The sequence below is a fragment of the Emys orbicularis genome, chromosome 4, assembly GCF_028017835.1.
Source record: "Emys orbicularis isolate rEmyOrb1 chromosome 4, rEmyOrb1.hap1, whole genome shotgun sequence".
NCBI classification, from domain to species: Eukaryota; Metazoa; Chordata; order Testudines; family Emydidae; genus Emys; species Emys orbicularis.
Genome location: NC_088686.1, coordinates 156,259,646 through 156,278,268, shown reverse-complemented (window position 1 = coordinate 156,278,268; position 18,623 = coordinate 156,259,646). Strand labels below are relative to the sequence as shown.

Genomic DNA, 18,623 nt, shown 5'->3' with positions numbered 1-18,623 from the left:
CTCATGAATCCATTGTTGCAGTGTGAACTTTTCCCTTTTATTCAGTAATTCTAAACAATATTTAATTCACCCTCTTACATCTTACACCGAAAAATCAATTTCAAAGTATTTTATTATAGGCACAGGGGAGCAAACCATCATTTAATAACCGACATGGCCTTTTTATGCACATAAGGCCTCTATTCAGGAACACATCTCTCTTCAAAGCAGCACCTAAATACATGTTTAACTTTAAACATGTGCTTAATCCCCACTGAAGTCAAAGGGAGACATACCTAAACATGTGCTTAAGGACTTTCTGAATCAGAGCCAATGGGCAGGTCTACGCTACGGGGACAGGTCGATCTAAGCTACACAATTTGAGTTACATTAGTAGCGTAACTCAAGTTGACATGGCTTAGATCTACTTACCACGGGGTTCACACTGCGCTGGGTCGACAGAAGAAACTCTCCCGTAGACTCCCCTTACTCATCTCGTTCTGGTGGAGTACTGGAGTCAATGCCAGGGTGATAGTCTATCGATCCAGTGGGTCTTCACTAGACCTGCTAAATTGTCCTCTGGTGGATTTATCGCTGCAGCATCGATCCACCCCGTAGTGCAGACAAGCCCTATGTGTGCAGAGCAGCCATTGAAGGATTGGGTTGTCCTATTATGGCACCCTTTGGGGAAAGATGGGCCCTCAATTTTGTCTCTATTGCTCTCCTCATGGCGTCCTTCACATCCTTGTTCCTCATGCTGTAGATGAGGGGGTTCAGCATGGGGATGATCATTGTGTAGAACACGGAGGCCATTTTGTCTGTGTCCAGCGAGTAGCTGGTGCTGGGTCGGAAATACATGAAGAGAATTGTCCCATGGAACATGGAGACGGCCGTCAGGTGGGAGGTGCAGGTGTAGAAGGCTTTGCGCCTGCCCTCGGTGGAGCGGATCCGCAGCACAGTCACAATAATTAAGATGTAAGAGATGAGGATGGTCACAATGCTGATCACCTCAATCAGACTGCCAAAGAGGAAAACAAGTAGCTGATTGATAGAGGTGCCAGAAGAGGAGAGCTTTAGAAGTGGGTTGATATCACAGAAAAAATGATTCAGGATATTGGAGTCGCAATAGGATAATCTTAGCAAACCGCTGGTGTGAATCACAGAGTTCAGGAAGGCCCATAGATATGAACCAGCCACCAGCCATAGGCAGTGCTTTGGTGACATGATGACCATATATAGCAGCGGGTTACAGATGGCTACATAACGGTCATACGCCATTACTGCCAGCAGAAGGCACTCAGAGATGACAAACAATATGAAGCTAAAATATTGGATGATGCAACCTGTATAGGAAATAGCTTTCCTCTCTGCTAAGAAGCTCATCAGCATCTTGGGAGTGATGACTGTGGAGTAACAGGCATCCACGAGAGACAAATTCTTGAGAAAGAAGTACATGGGGGTGTGAAGTTGGGGGTTGATCCTGATTAAAACCATCATCCCCAGATTCCACACCAGAGTGATAACATAGATCACTAGGAACACCACAAAGAGGGGGACCTGCAGCTCCGGACGATCTGTCACTCCTGTGAGAATGAACTCGGTCACTGCCGTACAATTTCCTCCAGCCATTCATTCAGCCTTGGGCGCTAGCTGCAGGATCAACCATAAAGGAAGGCTTTAGTTCTTATGCAAACAGTGTGTGCTAATATAAAGAACTGTGGTCATATGCGTAAAGACCCTTTGAGTGGTGGAATGGAATCTGGAACAACTGATGGGAAAACCCAGTACTCCTTCACTTCTTCTAAGGGAGAAAAAAATCCTTTATCTCTAGGAAAGTGCATTACCCTGCCACTTAGTCTGATTTACACATTTTGACCCTGATTCTGCTGATATTTTTAATTTCACTTATCAGTGTGGTCTCACAGACTCAGTGGAATACCTCACATGAATAAAATTAAGGAATATGTGCAATTTTGTGGGACTGGTGCCTTAGACAGTAGTAGAATCCGTGGATCTCCATTATACCTGGGAACAATAACATGGTTAGGAGGAACGCATAGTTTGCATCGCACTCTCTGGTTATTGGCTGACAGTTTCCCCCACTGAAATACGCCTCCATGTTTTTAAATCATTGGCTACCAGGTAGTACACATTATGCACATACTTTCATTGAGAAAATATTTCAAAAATGGAGCTTCCAAATTTATCCCTTCTGGACACTACAGCCATGCTGACTAAATCCTGTAGCTTCTTGTTCTTTGGCTGCTGAAAAATTACCACACGTACACTTCTAATGATCAGACCAAAAGTGTGTAGTCAGGGGTGAATATTTCTGAGAAAATTAACAACAGTGAACATATTTTTCGAAACATATATTTATAATGATAAGAAAAAATATTCTGTGTATAGATTTATCTTTTAACCTGTCTTTATAGAGATAAGAAACTGCCTGTAAACCTGTTTCATCATATATCAATATCCTCAATGCACCTCTTTCCTCACCCCGTGTCACAATAGTGATTGCCAAATCATATAATTGTTAATTGTACTTAGCTCATGTCGCACATTCCAGTTTGTGAAATTATGGGGATGGCTTGGTTCTCATTCATAACACCCTGGCAATGTAAAAGGTAGTGAACGTCTAGTGTGATCATCAGGTATGTATGTGTGGTATGATTTTTGTGGCCAAAGATCAAGAAAAAGTGTGTGTGTGTGTGTGTGTATGTGTGTACATATTCATACACATGCCGTACATACACACACGTCATTTATTTCTTTACCCACTCTTTGGTTTTGGCCAAATAGCATGTCAATCAGTCGGCATTCAGACAAATATTACAAAGAAGTGGGTTTTAGCCCACGAAAGCTTATGCTCAAATAAATTTGTTAATCTCTAAGGTGCCACAAGTACTTCTCATTCTTTTTGCGGATACAGACTAACACAGCTGCTACTCTGAAACAAATAAAATGATTATTCAACTTCAAAGGCAGCTTGCTTAACGTGCAGTTCTACAGAAGATAGAAAGGAAGAAAGATTTGACTTCTTTCATCAAATGCATCCAAGCAAAGAACAATAGGTTATGTAGGGCTTGATCCTGCATGGATCTGAGCATTCTTGCCTCAGTCCAGCAGACCATTTAAGCAGGTGCATATCTTTTCATAGAATCATAGAAACGTAGGGCTTGAAGAGGTCATCTAGTCCATCCCCTAGTGCTTCTAAATCTTTTATTGTTTTTATTGCTCTCCCCTGGACTGTGTCCAATCTCCATCTTTCCTGAAGTGGAGCACCCAGAATTTTAAGCATGTTGATTTCAGTGGGGCTTCTTACATTCTTAAAGTTGCTTAAAGTTAAGCATGTGCTTATATGTTTCTTTGGATTGGGGCTAACGTGCTCAGTACCTTGCTGGTCTGAGCTCTTCTTCTGGGTGAGCTGAGAAGTTGGGAAATGTCTGTAGATCCTAGGAGAGCTGTTAAGCAGAACTACAAAGAAACTGGAGGGATTTGACAGTTTTATATGGCATGGTGTGTGCATGCGGATGCTTAAGGAATACTAAACATTATGCTTCAGGGCTTAAACCAGTCTCTAACTATGAGAGATCAGGGCAAGATGGGGGGAAGGGCTGATTATTCCACATCTGCCTATTGAAAGTTATTAAACCTTCTTTTGAAACATCTGGTACTAGCCAGTATCAGAGACAAGACACTAGACGGAGCTCAGGTCTGATCCAATCTGGCAATTTCTGTGTGTTTATTCAATGTTTCATAAAAAGTCCAGTGAATCCAAATGCTTCTGCAGACCAAATTCCTTCTAAAGAGAGAATCTGAACCAGAGGTCAGATAGTTACATTATAGCAAATTTCTATTAAGCTATTTCCTACCCCCACTTTTAAAGGAAGTGCAGGATTGATGACCATAAATACATTTTTAATGCTAAGAGAGCTGTTCACAGATCTCAGATCCTAAAAAACATTATCTATCTATCTATCTATCTATCTATCTATCTATGTGCAAGCGAAAAGTGCTCTCAAAAGAGGCTGTAGAATTCCCCTCTCTATAATTCAAGAAAGATGGAGTTAAAAACATCAGAGAAAAGACTAATGTAAACACATTCTACATAATGCTCAGGAGAGCATCTGAGCTGACCATGTCACTGAAAGCCCATCCGATTCACAGAAAATTATTTATTTTCACTGGACTGAGCCTTTGTAGACATTGTCTCTGCTCGGCAAAGGAGTGATGTTCTACAAAGTGTTAATGAACATGCATTCCAACATGCCATGCTCGCCACAACCAAACCTCCACATGGCACTCAGAGAAAGAGCTGAGCCTTACGCTGTGCCTTGAAAACTCAGCGTTTCGACGTGTGTACCAGGGAAATGACCTCCAGGTTTAGAAGTCTCCCCCGTGAGAATGCTCGACCATCATTCCTCACATATTTAATCTTGGTCTCATTGAAGTCTATGGCAAAATTCCCATTAGTTTCAATGGCCCAGGATCTCCTCCTAGGTGTAATATCCCCTGCAATTCAGTAGACAGCTGCATTTGGCAGTAGCTGTGCTTGGGCTGAGTGTCTCATGGTAGAGAACATTGCAATAATCCACTCCAGAAGTCACCCAAGGGTATGGACTATAAGAGAGAATTCATGTGAAAGACTCAGAACAATCTCCTTTCTGTTCCCACATGGCTGTATTATAGATTCAAATAATCAACAAGTTGACTTCTGCAAATTTCTGCCTTGGGCAAGGTGTTCTGAAAAGAGCTATTTCCTGATGTAACTAACAAAAGGAGATTTCAGTTCTATTGTAATGGAAATAGTGTTCACTCCTACCTTCGGAGAGATGTCGTCTTTCTTGATTTCAAAGTATAGGATGGAAGTGCGTTTATGTTTGGCATAGCATCATTTGGGAGAGGATCCCTGTAGCACCTTTGAGCTCTGATCATCAAGACAAGCAAGGGCAGACTCATTAAAATACAGTGTATTTCTCTAGGGGACAGGGGATAATCACATGACGATGCATTATCTTTAAAAGTTTTGTGAAGGTTTTTGCCACTGGGGAGATATGGGCTTTGTGGCTGATATAGAACACATCCCTTGCCTCCCGAACCCAGCACCTGCTATAGAAGGCAGGTTGGAGCAATCCAGGGGAAGGACAGGGTGTGGTTATACTGTGCTGGTGGAATGGCCCGGAGTAGGTTTAACATCATTCTCATCACTGATTCCCAAGGGGCTGTAACAGTGCGTCGGAGAGCGTGACTTGGTCCCTGGCATGCAGCATCTGCTCCAGCAATGGTACCTGCCATGTTCCATCCTGTTTGCCGGCCCAGGGTGCTACTTGCAATGTATGATGCTGGTTTTCCAATTTATTTGAACTCTGAGAGCATGACTTTGTGCCTGTGAAACTTCGCAGCCCAATTAAATGTGATTTATGGATGGTTCTGAACAGCCGCCTTCCGACCAGATTGGAGTCTAGAACTTGAAATACCAGGAAAGCTGTTGGGTGCACAAATTCAGGGTTCCTGTTTAGCCCTGGCTGTAGAGCTGTCTCCTCCCAAACCCCCACTCCTCCCCTGCTCATGACCTCCTCCCAAGCACCCCTTCATGGCCTGAGTGGTTCTGCAGCACCCTGCCATCCATCTCTCCCTCCTCCAGGCTCCATAGCAGCATTCACAGCAGATCAGTCTTGCCGACCCTTCCAGACGTGTTTTGTTTATTTTCCAAGAGACCAACCAAAAGGAGAAGAACAGCATAAGGCAATTTTGCTGCTGGCCTTAGTCTCTGCTCTCTGGGTCTGTCCCTCAAGGTTATTGCCAAACTCTCTGTCTCTAGCCGTCCTTGCTGCTCCTTCCTTTCTCTGCAGCTCCTGCAACTCTCTCGGCCACTTCCTCTTCTGCTCCTTGCTGATCAGTAAGAGAATCAGCTGATCCCTGTTCAGGTGGGGCTTCTTAGCTGCTAGGGTTGGCTGAGCTCAGGCCTCCAGTTTTTAAAATGCCAAGCCACCCCATGACGGGGCTATTTACAGGGACAGGCCATAATCAACAATCTAGTCCTTTTCTACATCACCTCCCTCCCTCTCTGTTTTACCAGTACAGCTAGCACCAATACCATGTGTGTTTCTTTCTCCCATTCCATTCTTCATGTGTTTACATATTGCTCCTTCTGTATGGAACATCCTCTCCATGCAAGTTCCCCAATGCACCACCCTTTCATTAATAATAATAATAATAATAAATAATTGACTATTCATCAAAAGAAAGAAAGAAAGAAATTCCTAGTTCTTACATATCCTGCTTTCTTCGTATGTGTCCATCTTCCTTAGATCATAGGGTCTTTGTATTAGGGAGTGTCCTTACTTTTTCTGTCTTGTAAAGCACACACTATTGACACTGAACAGATAAATAATGGCTACATCACACACACATACACAAAACCCAAATCCTTTTGTCATAAAGGTTGGTCTCATCAGTAAAGTAAGCTATAAATATTAGGAAATGCACAAAGGACTAAAAGGCTGCAAAGTGAAGCACTCTCAAATTAGGAAGTACCAGACTGAGCATTGCCCACACAACATTAACTCTGCAATAAATGAGGCAGGGATCCTACAGACAACAGACTCCTTCAATACACAGCCCCAGAGCAGACAATCCTGTGCACTGAATAAGGAAGGGGTCCCGTGGAAAAAAAAGGGTGCCAGGGCAACACGTCTTTGGACATTTGCTAACCTGAGAATGCAAAACTTTGTAACCTTTTAATCCTTTTTAAAACCTTGACTTTGTGTTTCCTAATTAGTTTATTGATGAAAGCAAACTTAAGTAACGTTAAATGAAGGGTTTTTTGTTTGTTAATTTCCTTTGTATTTAATAGAAAGAAAATATTTTATTTATGTGCTGTTTAAGCAATGAAGCTCTTGTGTTGTTTTCATTAACTAGTTCATTGCCATTGTTATCGTTGTGAAAATCCCTGTTTCACCACTCAATGCTGTGTTGATCAGAGTATTGAAAGTAATTAAATTAAACTGTATTAAAACAAAACTCATTTTATGCAACTTCAGTGTCAGTGAAAGTTCTCAGCTAGAACCCTGAATGTGCAAGAACCACATAAACAAGAGCCAAGAAAAAGCTGGAATTTTGCATCTTGTTTTCACCTGGCCCTTACTACGGAAAGTAGCAAACAACTGCCCTTTGAAAAGGAACACGGTACGGTATCACAGCACAAACCCAAATGAGCACAGCAGGAGGCTGTCCTGCCTGTCCAAATCTGACCCTGTTTCATTACCAACTTCCTTTCTGTGATGATGTTCTGGGGGCAACCAGTTGTCAAAGGTGCTGTTGCCATGGCAGCCAGGGTGCTAGTCATTCTCCCCAAGTATGAAAATGAACTGGAGGTGGTGGGTTATCTCTGATGTCACAATGCTACTGCTCAGGCAGCACCAGTGGGCAGCAAATGTGCAGTGTTTATGTGTGTGTGGGGGGGGGGGAAACAGGCTTTCCCAGTGCTTCTCCTATTTCCTATTTCCTAAAGAAGCCAACAACATAACTACACAGAATACACATTAATGATTATTCCACACACACATGATAATTAGTAGCTAAAATTTGATTCAAATCCCACATGGCATGTTTAGAACAAGGGTTCCAAAAAAGGAGAGACCTTGTAGAACAGAACATTTTGATGCTCTGGTGTATTTGTGGTTGTGTTAAAAAATTAATGCTGTGACTTTAAATTTTGGGCATGTTTCCTGGACCTGCTTGCATGCTAGGGAGCTCAGTAGGGCAGCACACAATCAGGGCTTAGCAGCAGTCAGTCAGCAGGTACCCAGTGAGTTGTGCCTCTCTGTTATAGGCAGTAGCCTACGTTCTCTCCCTCTGATTTTTGGGTTGTTACGTGTTATTGTTCTGGCTCCTAAGAAACAAATTAGCGAGACATTGCGAACTTCCAGCAAGAGTAGTTTATGTTTTCTCTAACTTCTCTGTTTGTGTGCCACAAAACATAAAAGACACAATCTCATAAAAATTTCTGAAGTCAAATGTCCTTTTGAAACAGAAAAAAATGAACCATTTCATTCTGATAAGGTTGCTCTTACTGAAGTACTTCACTTTTCCTTTCCCTTTCACAGGGAGGAGCCTAAATTAGGTTTCCCTAAATCCATGATTGGAATAGCGAAGCGAAGCCTCACTAAAAGCCAAGCAGCTCGGAAAGACTGGTATGATCACAATACAGTAGAACCCTGTTTATCCGACCCTCCTTTATCCAGTTCTCCTTATTAACCCACCAACCAGAACACACAGGTCCAGAAATGAGCAGTATCTGCTATGGTCACTAGATGGCGCTGCAGCCTCGCACTTCCCCATTCATTTGGTTATCCGAAGTTTTGGTTAACCAATCTGGCCCAGGTCCCAATTCGATGGGATAAACGGGGTCCTGCTGTCCTTGTGAGTGATCATTTGATGCAGGTGATCTGCTGCAGTTGTTACTCCTCGTGGAAAAGTACAAATTGCAAAACTGATGGGAGGGGCCTTCGGAGGTGGTAGGGAGGGGTCACGCTGTTACCCTGCAATGTACACAGGCCCTGCAGCAGGGATGCACCTCGGGCTGTTAAAAGTGCATCACAGTAGTGAAGCTGTTGTCAAGATGATATTCTGTGCAGAGGATTGTAAGACAGCCCCTTACGGATCTGATGCCTGAATGCCACAGGGATATCCCACTCGAGAGCATTGAGGTGTGTGAAGAGGTCACCGCCAGGTATTAACTAGCAGGCCAGGCCTGACTCACAAAAGTTGCCTAAGATTAACACTGTGGGATCACAACCTGCACCCAGCAAAGCACCCCACAGAACTGGTACATTGCAGCAGCAGGTTCAGAAGGAGCTGACAAGCCTGCTGGACATGGGAATAATTGAAGAGTCAAACAGTCCCTGGGATGAGGAGGTCGTTTTGCTGCTGTTTACAGGGAGCTCCTCCCGAGTGTGGGGGGCAGAATGGGAGAAAGCACAAAGGGGTTTGTTTGAAGATTTAACCAGTGAGTGATGGAGGCGAGCATCATGGGCCATGTAACTGCGAACATTCGGTGGCCTTAGACCAGGGATGGGCAAACTTTTTGACTCACGAGCCACATCAGGGTATAGAAATTGTATGGAGGGCCATGAATGCTCACAGAATTGGGGTTGGGGTGTGGGAGAGAGTGAGGGCTTCGGCTGGGGGTGCAGGCTGTGGGGTGGGGCTGGGGTTGAGGGGTTTGGGTGCAGGCGCTGTCAAGGGCCCTCAGCAAAGAGCCTGTCATGACATATGCCATTTAGCTGAACCCTGGCGGGATCCTTATCAGGCAGGATAACAAGGGTGATGCTGCAGCTGGGAACAGTGAAGATCCTGCCAATGTCCCTAAAGGCCAGGATGTGACCTCAGGAGGACAAGTTAGGAGAAGATATCAGTGAAAACTCTGGAGAGAGGGATGTGCCTGGCCAGAGACTGGAAATCCAGGTGGTTACTGCAACTCTCTAACCCCTCCCTCCCATTGTTTTCTAGATAAATTCTACTTTCAACACTGAGGATTTTGTAGGTTTTGGCCAAATAATTTACTGTCCTGGATATAATGCCGTGCATTGCTGTGTGTGTGTGTCTGTGGGGTAGTGCAGACGCCACAACATTTGCATGGCCTCCTCTGCCTTCCCCTCCCCTCCACCAGCCTCTGCTTGGCGCAATCCCAAGTGGATGCAGAGCACTGGGGGGAAAGGTTTCTAAAAAGCCAACGTTGCTGTTTATCCAAGAGGTCAGAGTATGGGCTGCACGGCTTGTGCTGAAGCCCACGGTCTGTAGCAAGTTCACCAATAGAAATCAGTGCCCCTCTGTCCGTTTCACCGCAGGCAGGCAGGTGGGGGTGGAGGGGTTCAAACACCGCTTGGATCAATGCTCTCCATCCTAGCTCCGGCTTTGGTTGGTTTCCTTCATTTCCCCCCAGTCCTGGTAGCTTATTCTGGGAAGTTTCTCAGGCAGCATGAATTCTCAATGGCCTTTCAGGAGAACCGGGAGTGCAAACCTGCTAGGACTTCCATAATAGCCAGGTCCCTACCAAATTCACGACTCACTTTGACTAATTTAAAACCCTCTGGCCTTGAAATTGACTAATGTTTCCATCTGAAATGTCAAGGTATTGTAACCATGGGGGTCCCGACCAAAATGGGAGAATGGGGGAGTTCAGCGGTTGTTGTAGGGGGTCACAGCATGGCCACCCTCACGTGTGTGGTGGCTTCAGACCTGGGCTCCAAGGGCAGCAGCCAGCAACCTTTCTGAAGCTAGAGGAGGTTCCCAGATGTGCAGGAGGGTCCCTGCTGTTGGGAGCACCTCAGCTCCTACCTACTACTTGGGAGCACCTCAGCTCTTACCATTTCCGGGACATCTAGAAAAATGGACACCTGAGCCCCAGAAGGAACTGCAAGGGAAGCCCTGAGCCCCAGCTGCAGATGCCGGGCAGAAGCCCTGAGCCCAAGCACTCAGAGCGCCAGCAGGAATGGGGAGGGGCATGAAAGTCCTCAGCCCAGTTCCCCAGCACTGGCTGCAGCCATGGGGGCCAGAAGCTCTGAGTCCGGGCATCCAGAGACGTGACTGGAGCAGAAGCTGCCAAGGCCAAAGCCCTGAGCCCAACGCTGGGCTGAAGCAGTGCACTCACTTCTGCACTGCCTCTGGAGGTGCATCTGATATCCCCACGCAGAGGAAGTCCTGTCACCAGCCCAGCAGACAAACAGCTAGGAGGCCCCTACTGGGGTGCTCCTGGCTGGGGGGCTCCCAGCAGGACGGGGAGATCGGATATCATGGGGCAGGGCTAATTCGATCTAGCCAAGAAAGGCACAACAAGAACCAACAGCTGTCAGCTGAAGCGAGAGAAATTCTAAGGAGACGTAAGGCACACATTTTTGACAGTGAGGGAGACAAGCCACTGGAACAAATTCCCCAGGGGAGAGGTGAAGTCTCTGTTTCCTGGAGTCCTCACATCACAACTGCCTGTCATTCTGGAAGGGGCCTTTTAGTGAATTACAAGCAATTGGGCTTAATAGGGTGCTGAGAGTGTGAAATTTCATAGTCTGTGAAATAGAGGCCACATTAGGAGATTAAATTGTTTCATAACCGATGCTTCTATGAAAAACTCAGTGTGGGGTGAGGAACAGACTCTGCTGTTTTACCGGGTGGCCTGGTTGCTCCCCAGAATCAATAATGAGCAAGTGGGGAGATCCGGAGTGCAGCTCAAACATCCAACCAGGCTGGCCAGGGGCAGGCATCAGGCCTGCCAGGGAATGGTGAGTGTGGCAGTGACTTCACAAAGGCCTTTGGCAGGAACTCAGCCTATTGGGCAAAGATGATGAGGCGTCGGTGACCTCACAGAGCTCCCTTGACAACAGCCAGGCAGGACAGGGATGCAGGGCAGGGGGAACCTCGGAGACCCCCTGTAGCCTTGCTGCAGCAAGTCTCCATCTCGCGGTCTCTCTCAGAGGACCAAGAGACGGTTGTTGTGGAGGAGATTCTGAGAAAAAATTTTCATATCGGTGTGGATTTTTTTTCAAAGAAATCGTCATCTGTGTAGAAGGTAAGAAAAAATATAGGCTCTAAGTACAAGATAGGGGACTCTATCCTAGCAGATTCAAAGGCATCACCACTCTCCTAGTGAAAAAGTTTTTCCGAATATCCAAGCCTTCCACACTGCAACTTGAGGTCATTGCTCCTTGTTCTGTCATCTGCCAGCTCTAAGAATTTCAGGAGAATCAATCTTTCATTAGGAAAATAATTCAAAAATACAAATACAAAAAACTTTGAGTGAAATCCATCCATCCTGATCTTTAGTGGCTGGGGGTGTGGGCCTCGGAGGCCAGACTGAGACCCTCATTGGCTAGTAACATCCAGGAAGCCAGTAAAAATATTCCAGTTCTCTTAGCAACCAAGCCTCCATAATCCAAGGAACACCTGAGGGCTGCGGGAGACAGAGGGGTGCTGAGAAGGTCTAACTCATGATTGAAAATACAGAAATGTGTTATTGACTTTGGTTGGGGGACAAGTATCAAATCCATCGGGATTCTTGCCCCAAACAATAATCACCCATTGTCCTTTAGAACACAAGGGCCCTAACAAGCCTGACATGCTCAAATCTCTCTCCTGCTAGGACTTAGAGAATTTTCTCCATCCCCATGATACAGAGGGAAAGAGAAAAGCAGTGACCTCTCTTTGGTCACACATCAAGGTCATGCCAGAGCTAGAAAGAGAAGCATAAGAAAAAAGTTGTATCAAAATGTTTTGCTTTTAAAACTAACTGATTTCTTAAACAAAGGAAATTTGATGTGTGTTTAGTGAACTAAAATGATACATTCCGGTCTCCACGTGTTTCTAGATTGATGAACCAGTAGATCCATCCCCTCACACCTAGTTTTTATCCATAGATTGAGGGAGGAAAACAAGTTTGCCTGTTTTGTGAACTCCCAATGGCTTTCTTGAATGTCAACGAACTAGTCGATTGAACTGAACTATTTGAATAAACTGAAATTAAGACAATATTTTCTGCACCTTTCAAGGAAGCTACTGCTCTTCAAAGCTGGGTTAGCATTTCAGCTAACTTTGCTTCCAGGGCCTTAGCTACCACATCCATTTAAAAGATTGTCATAAATTTTGCCCTTATCAAAGGTTGTCAATTTCACATTTAATTCTGACAGCGAGGGAGACAAGCCACTGGAACAAATTCCCCAGGGGAGAGGTGACGTCTCTGTTTCCTGGTGTCCTCACATCACAACTGCCTGTCATTCTGGAAGGGGCCTTTTAGTGAATTACAAGCAATTGGGCTTAATAGGGTGCTGAGAGTGTGAAATTTCTTAGCCCGTGATATAGAGGCCAGATTAGGAGATTGAATTGTTTCATAACCGGAGCCTCCATGAAAAACTCAGTGTGGGGTGAGGAACAGACTCTGCTGTTTTACCAGGTGGCCTGGTTGCTCCCCAGAATCAATAATGAGCAAGTGGGGAGATCCGGGGTACAGCTCAAACATCCAACCAGGCTGGCCAGGGGCAGGCATCAGGCCTGCCAGGGAATGATGAGTGTGGCAGTGACTTCACAAAGGCCTTTGGCAGGAACTCAGCCTATTGGGCAAAGATGATGAGCGTCTGTGACCTCACAGAGCTCCCTTGACAACAGCCAGGCAGGACAGGGATGCAGGGCAGGGGGAACCTCGGAGACCCCCTGTAGCCTTGCTGCAGCAAGTCTCCATCTCACGGTCTCTCTCAGAGGACCAAGAGACGGTTGTTGTGGAGGAGATTCTGAGAAAAAATTTTTCATATCGGTGTGGATTTTTGTTCAAAGAAATCGTCATCTGTGTAGAAGGTAAGAAAAAATATAGGCTCTAAGTACAAGATAGGGGACTCTATCCTAGCAGATTCAAAGGCATCACCACTCTCCTAGTGAAAAAGTTTTTCCGAATATCCAAGCCTTCCACACTGCAACTTGAGGTCATTGCTCCTTGTTCTGTCATCTGCCAGCTCTAAGAATTTCATGAGAATCAATCTTTCATTAGGAAAATAATTCAAAAATACAAATACAAAAAACTTTGAGTGAAATCCATCCATCCTGATCTTTAGTGGCTGGGGGTGTGGGCCTCGGAGGCCAGACTGAGACCCTCATTGGCTAGTAACATCCAGGAAGCCAGTAAAAATATTCCAGTTCTCTTAGCAACCAAGCCTCCATAATCCAAGGAACACCTGAGGGCTGCGGGAGACAGAGTGGTGCTGAGAATGTCTAACTCATGATTGAAAATACAGAGATGTGTTATTGACTTTGGTTGGGGGACAAGTATCAAATCCGTTGGGATTCTTGCCCCAAACAATAATCACCCATTGTCCTTTAGAACACAAGGGCCCTAACAAGCCTGACATGCTCAAATCTCTCTCCTGCTAGGACTTAGAGAATTTTCTCCATCCCCATGATACAGAGGGAAAGAGAAAAGCAGTGACCTCTCTTTGGTCACACATCAAGGTCATGCCAGAGCTAGAAAGAGAAGCATAAGAAAAAAGTTGTATCAAAATGTTTTGCTTTTAAAACTAACTGATTTCTTAAACAAAGGAAATTTGATGTGTGTTTAGTGAACTAAAATGATACATTCCGGTCTCCACGTGTTTCTAGATTGATGAACCAGTAGATCCATCCCCTCACACCTAGTTTTTATCCATAGATTGAGGGAGGAAAACAAGTTTGCCTGTTTTGTGAACTCCCAATGGCTTTCTTGAATGTCAACGAACTAGTCGATTGAACTGAACTATTTGAATAAACTGAAATGAAGACAATATTTTCTGCACCTTTCAAGGAAGCTACTGCTCTTCAAAGCTGGGTTAGCATTTCAGCTAACTTTGCTTCCAGGGCCTTAGCTACCACATCCATTTAAAAGATTGTCATAAATTTTGCCCTTATCAAAGGTTGTCAATTTCACATTTAATTCTGACAGCGAGGGAGACAAGCCACTGGAACAAATTCCCCAGGGGAGAGGTGACGTCTCTGTTTCCTGGTGTCCTCACATCACAACTGCCTGTCATTCTGGAAGGGGCCTTTTAGTGAATTACAAGCAATTGGGCTTAATAGGGTGCTGAGAGTGTGAAATTTCTTAGCCCGTGATATAGAGGCCAGATTAGGAGATTGAATTGTTTCATAACCGGAGCCTCTATGAAAAACTCAGTGTGGGGTGAGGAACAGACTCTGCTGTTTTACCAGGTGGCCTGGTTGCTCCCCAGAATCAATAATGAGCAAGTGGGGAGATCCGGGGTGCAGCTCAAACATCCAACCAGGCTGGCCAGGGGCAGGCATCAGGCCTGCCAGGGAATGATGAGTGTGGCAGTGACTTCACAAAGGCCTTTGGCAGGAACTCAGCCTATTGGGCAAAGATGATGAGCGTCTGTGACCTCACAGAGCTCCCTTGACAACAGCCAGGCAGGACAGGGATGCAGGGCAGAGGGAACCTCGGAGACCCCCTGTAGCCTTGCTGCAGCAAGTCTCCATCTCGCGGTTCTCTCAGAGGACCAAGAGACGGTTGTTGTGGAGGACATTCTGAGAAAAAATTTTTCATATCGGTGTGGATTTTTTTGAAAGAAATCGTCATCTGTGTAGAAGGTAAGAAAAAATATAGGCTCTAAGTACAAGATAGGGGACTCTGTCCTAGCAGATTCTCAGGTAGAGGTAGAGAGGTTCGATATCTCTGTACTGGCCACTGGTGCAACCACTCCTGGAATATTGTGTCCATTTCTGGTGTCCACAATTTGAGACAGATGCTGATAAATCAGAGAGGGTTCACAGAAGAGCCACAAGAACGAGGAAAGGATTAGAAAACCTGCCCTGTGGTGACAGACTACAGGAGCTCAATCTAAGAGAAGGTTAAGCGGTGAGCCTATGGGAACAAATATTTAGTAATGGGCTCTTCACTTTACCAGATAAAGGTTATGAGCAGACAATGGCTGGAAGTTGAAGCTAGACCAATACACACTGGAAAAAAGGCAAGCATTTTTAACATCAGAGTTTGGAGCAATTCACTGAGGCTTGTGCTGGATTTTCCACACCTGGCCTGTTTTAAAATCAAGATTGGGTGTTTTACTAAAAAATCTGCTCTAATTCCTATGGGAATTATTTTGAGGGACGTTCTATGGCCGAAGCAAAACAGAAAGTCAGACTGCAGTGGTTTCTTCTGGGCTTGGAATTTATGAATCTGTGACTCGCTGGGGGCGTTTGGAATTTGACCATTTTGCTTCCCTCTTCCTCCTTCCCTCTTGTCCCTTACATTGGTGCTGTAAGCTGAAGGGCATTGTGACTTTAGAGTGAATTCAGCCAGTCAGTGCTAACTCTCCACAGGTGATTTGCATAAGTCAGTAAATGAGCCTGCAGGTTTCCGTGGGAGCGATGCCCAAGGCAGGCCGCAGGCTTTGGGTTGATGCTCAGGGTTAGTGGAGTCAGTGAGTGACAGGGGGGCTGAGTTACCTCTGGGGTCACAGTGTTACTGCTCGCGTTCCTCTGCCTGCTGCACCGCCTGGGCAGTGACGGTCAAGGGGAAGGTTTTGTAGATTTGAAACTTATAAACCAGGAAGCGCAGAAGAGGAATGGCTTAAACAGTTTGGCAGTAAAATGTAGGTTTTGTGGCAATATCCTGTGCAATTAATACTGGTTCAGGGATGGAGACAGCATTCCTGCCCCTCCTACCACCTCTTAGCTGGGCCTACATAAAAGAGACTAACTAGAGTTTTGTACACTTGTTTGTTTAAGACTGAGCAAATAAGGCACAACAAATTACTGATATGATGAATTCTGCTGCCTCCTCTCCTTTAAGAGAATATGAGCAGTTTATGATTCTCTCAAATGAAGTAGTTCTTCTAAAATCAAGGGGAATACCAATCAATGGCTTTTTCAGAACCAAAAACCCCCAAAAGAGATTTTTTTAAATTTAAACTGGATTTTTTAAATTTAAATTTAAAAAGTTTTTTTTTTAAACAAACCTATCAAGTATAAAATTTGAAACTATGACAAGCTATGTTAAGACCTATAGTTGCTCTAGCCTATTAAAGTAATTTAAATAAATACATCTATGAAGAAGTCCATGTTTGCTGCCAAGTTTCAGAGGAAGCCAAACCACTGAACTGTTGGAAGTCATTGCCTAAGCACCTGGGGGTGCAGAAGTTGTTGAAATACTCAGCCAGATTTTGGCAGCAATAGCCTCTTCTGCAGGTGCAAAAAGACTATTTTCTTCATTTCAGTTGATGCAGCTACTTCATTCAAATTTAAGAAACTGATTGGGAGTTGAAAAAGGATGAAGGCTTCTTTTCCTCTTGTAATATATGAATAAACGCTAGAGAGGAGGAGATGTGAGCTACTACTTCTAAAATCTGGAAGGAGGTTTATGACCAGGAACAATCAGTTCAATGCACGAACTAGAGATACTTCTTTACCTCAGTGTGTTTGAAATGAAAAAAAATGTTTCAGTTAACCTTTTTGTTCTTATGTATCCTGCAAAACCAGCATGTTTTAATGGTTACCTATTCATAGAATCATAGAAGACTAGGGCTGGAACAGACCTCAGGAGGTATCTAGTCCAACCCCCCGGCTCAAAGCAGGACCAACCCCAACTTAATCATCCCAGCCAGGGCTTTGTCAAGCTGACCTTTAAAAACTTGTAAGGAAGGAGATTCTACCACCTCCCTAGGTAACCCATTCCTGTGCGTCACCACCCTCCTAGTGAAAAAGTTTTTCCTAATATCCAACTTAGACCTCCCCCACTGCAACTTGAGACCATTGCTCTGTGTTCTGTCATCGGCCACCACTTAGAATTTCATGAGAATCAATCTTTCATTAGGAAAATAACTCAAAAATACAAATACAAAACATTTGGAATGAAATCAATCCACCTTGATCTTTAGTGTCTGGGGGTGTGGGCCTCTGAGGCTAGACTGAGATCCTCATTGGCTAGAACCACCCAGTGAGCCAGTAACAAATTCCAGTCCTGTTAGCATCCAAGCCTCCATAATCGAAGGAATACCTGACAGCTGCGGGAGACAGAGGGGTGCTGAGAAGGTCTAACTCATGATTGCCAACACAGAGATGTGTTATTGGCTTTGGATGGGGGACAAGTAGCAAATGCGTCAGTCACTACAACAGGTCACCCTCGGAGCCAGGGAGACTGGCACTTCCCAGCTCTGGAAGGGAGTGTTCCTCTAGCGGTTAGTGCGGGAGCCTGGACAAAGGACTCCTGGGCTCCATCCTTCACTCTATCCCTGACTCCCAGTGCAACCCTGAGGCAGTGGCTTTTCCTGTCAAGGCCTCTGTTTCCATCAGTGGGGCTGGAGACACTCCCCTAGAGCCCTTGGGCCATCACACTTCAGGAATGTGCGTGAGATACTAGGAGACCTTGAGATGGGAGGTGTCCTTCTGGCCGTCGGTCAGTGTTGTGAACCCCTGGCTGCTCGCCTGAGTTTATCCATCCCCTGGCAATAAAACATTGTCTTGTTTTCACAGTCACTTTCGATCTCGCCACTTCTACCCCCTGCCCTGCTGGCAGGGGATTCTGCAGCACCCCTTACAGGCCACCTGGGTGCAGGAGATCGAGGAGGAGGGTAAAGGAAGGACCAACACCGAGCATCTGCCATCCAGCTCCATCCCATCTAGAGTAAGTAAGTGGAGTTCTCCAGAGCCATCCCCAGTGTGGTGGAAATATCCCACCAACAGGGCTCCCAGCCCGTCCCTTGGCAGAGTTTGTTCCCCAGGTTGAGGGTTCCTGTGCCCTGGGGTGGGATGTGTGGGGAGGAGGAATTGCCTCAGCAGAGGGGAGGTGGGCCGGGGAGCAGGCAGGCCCCATTAATGAGAGGCTGCTTTGAAGCCAGACTCACGGCTCCTCCCCACTCAGTTCCAGGATGGAGCGGCTGAGGCAGATGCTCAGAAGGAAGGCCGGGCAGGTGGCTCCAGAGCCAGAGGGAAAGAACATCCGGCTTTCCCAGGAGGAGAGCGGCCCCTCTGTCCCCACGGGCGGGGAAGAGGCTGGTGGCCAGCATAAAGAGAGGAGCTGCCTGGCATGCTGGAGCAGGTGGACGATACCAGCTCCCCTAGCTGACCCTGCGGCACCTTCTGGGCCCAAATGCAGGTGGCCCCTGGTACAGCTA

The 18,623-nt window shown here is 45.6% G+C and overlaps 2 protein-coding genes and 1 pseudogene across 2 annotated transcripts in view; 2 read left to right on the top strand and 1 right to left on the bottom strand.

Moving 5' to 3' along the window:
* LOC135877972 (up-regulator of cell proliferation-like) overlaps nucleotides 1–18,623 on the top strand; it is a 778,396-nt pseudogene that overhangs the window by 519,317 nt on the left and 240,456 nt on the right.
* Nucleotides 1–18,623, top strand: part of LOC135877426 (olfactory receptor-like protein COR8) — a 99,570-nt gene that overhangs the window by 51,895 nt on the left and 29,052 nt on the right. Inside the window, exon 2 of the mRNA XM_065402857.1 lies at nucleotides 3,318–3,326. Coding sequence (XP_065258929.1) covers nucleotides 3,318–3,326 — 9 coding nt within the window. The remainder of the gene's footprint in view (nucleotides 1–3,317; nucleotides 3,327–18,623) is intronic.
* LOC135877101 (olfactory receptor-like protein COR4) lies at nucleotides 260–1,608 on the bottom strand. The gene is made up of 2 exons (XM_065402451.1): nucleotides 700–1,608; nucleotides 260–298 (listed from the first exon to the last, which is right to left on the bottom strand). The coding sequence occupies exons 1-2, from the start codon at nucleotides 1,606–1,608 to the stop codon at nucleotides 260–262; spliced, it is 948 nt and encodes a 315-aa protein (XP_065258523.1).

What these genes read in the sequence shown, in the direction of transcription:
- LOC135877101 (XM_065402451.1), bottom strand. Translation starts at nt 1,608, where the DNA reads ATGGCTGGAGGAAATTGTACGGCAGTGACCGAGTTCATTCTCACAGGA. An exon ending in TGAAGGACGCCATGAGGAGA is followed by an intron (nt 299 to 699) that starts GCAATAGAGACA and finishes GCTCTGATTCAG; the next exon opens with AAAGTCCTTAAGCACATGTT.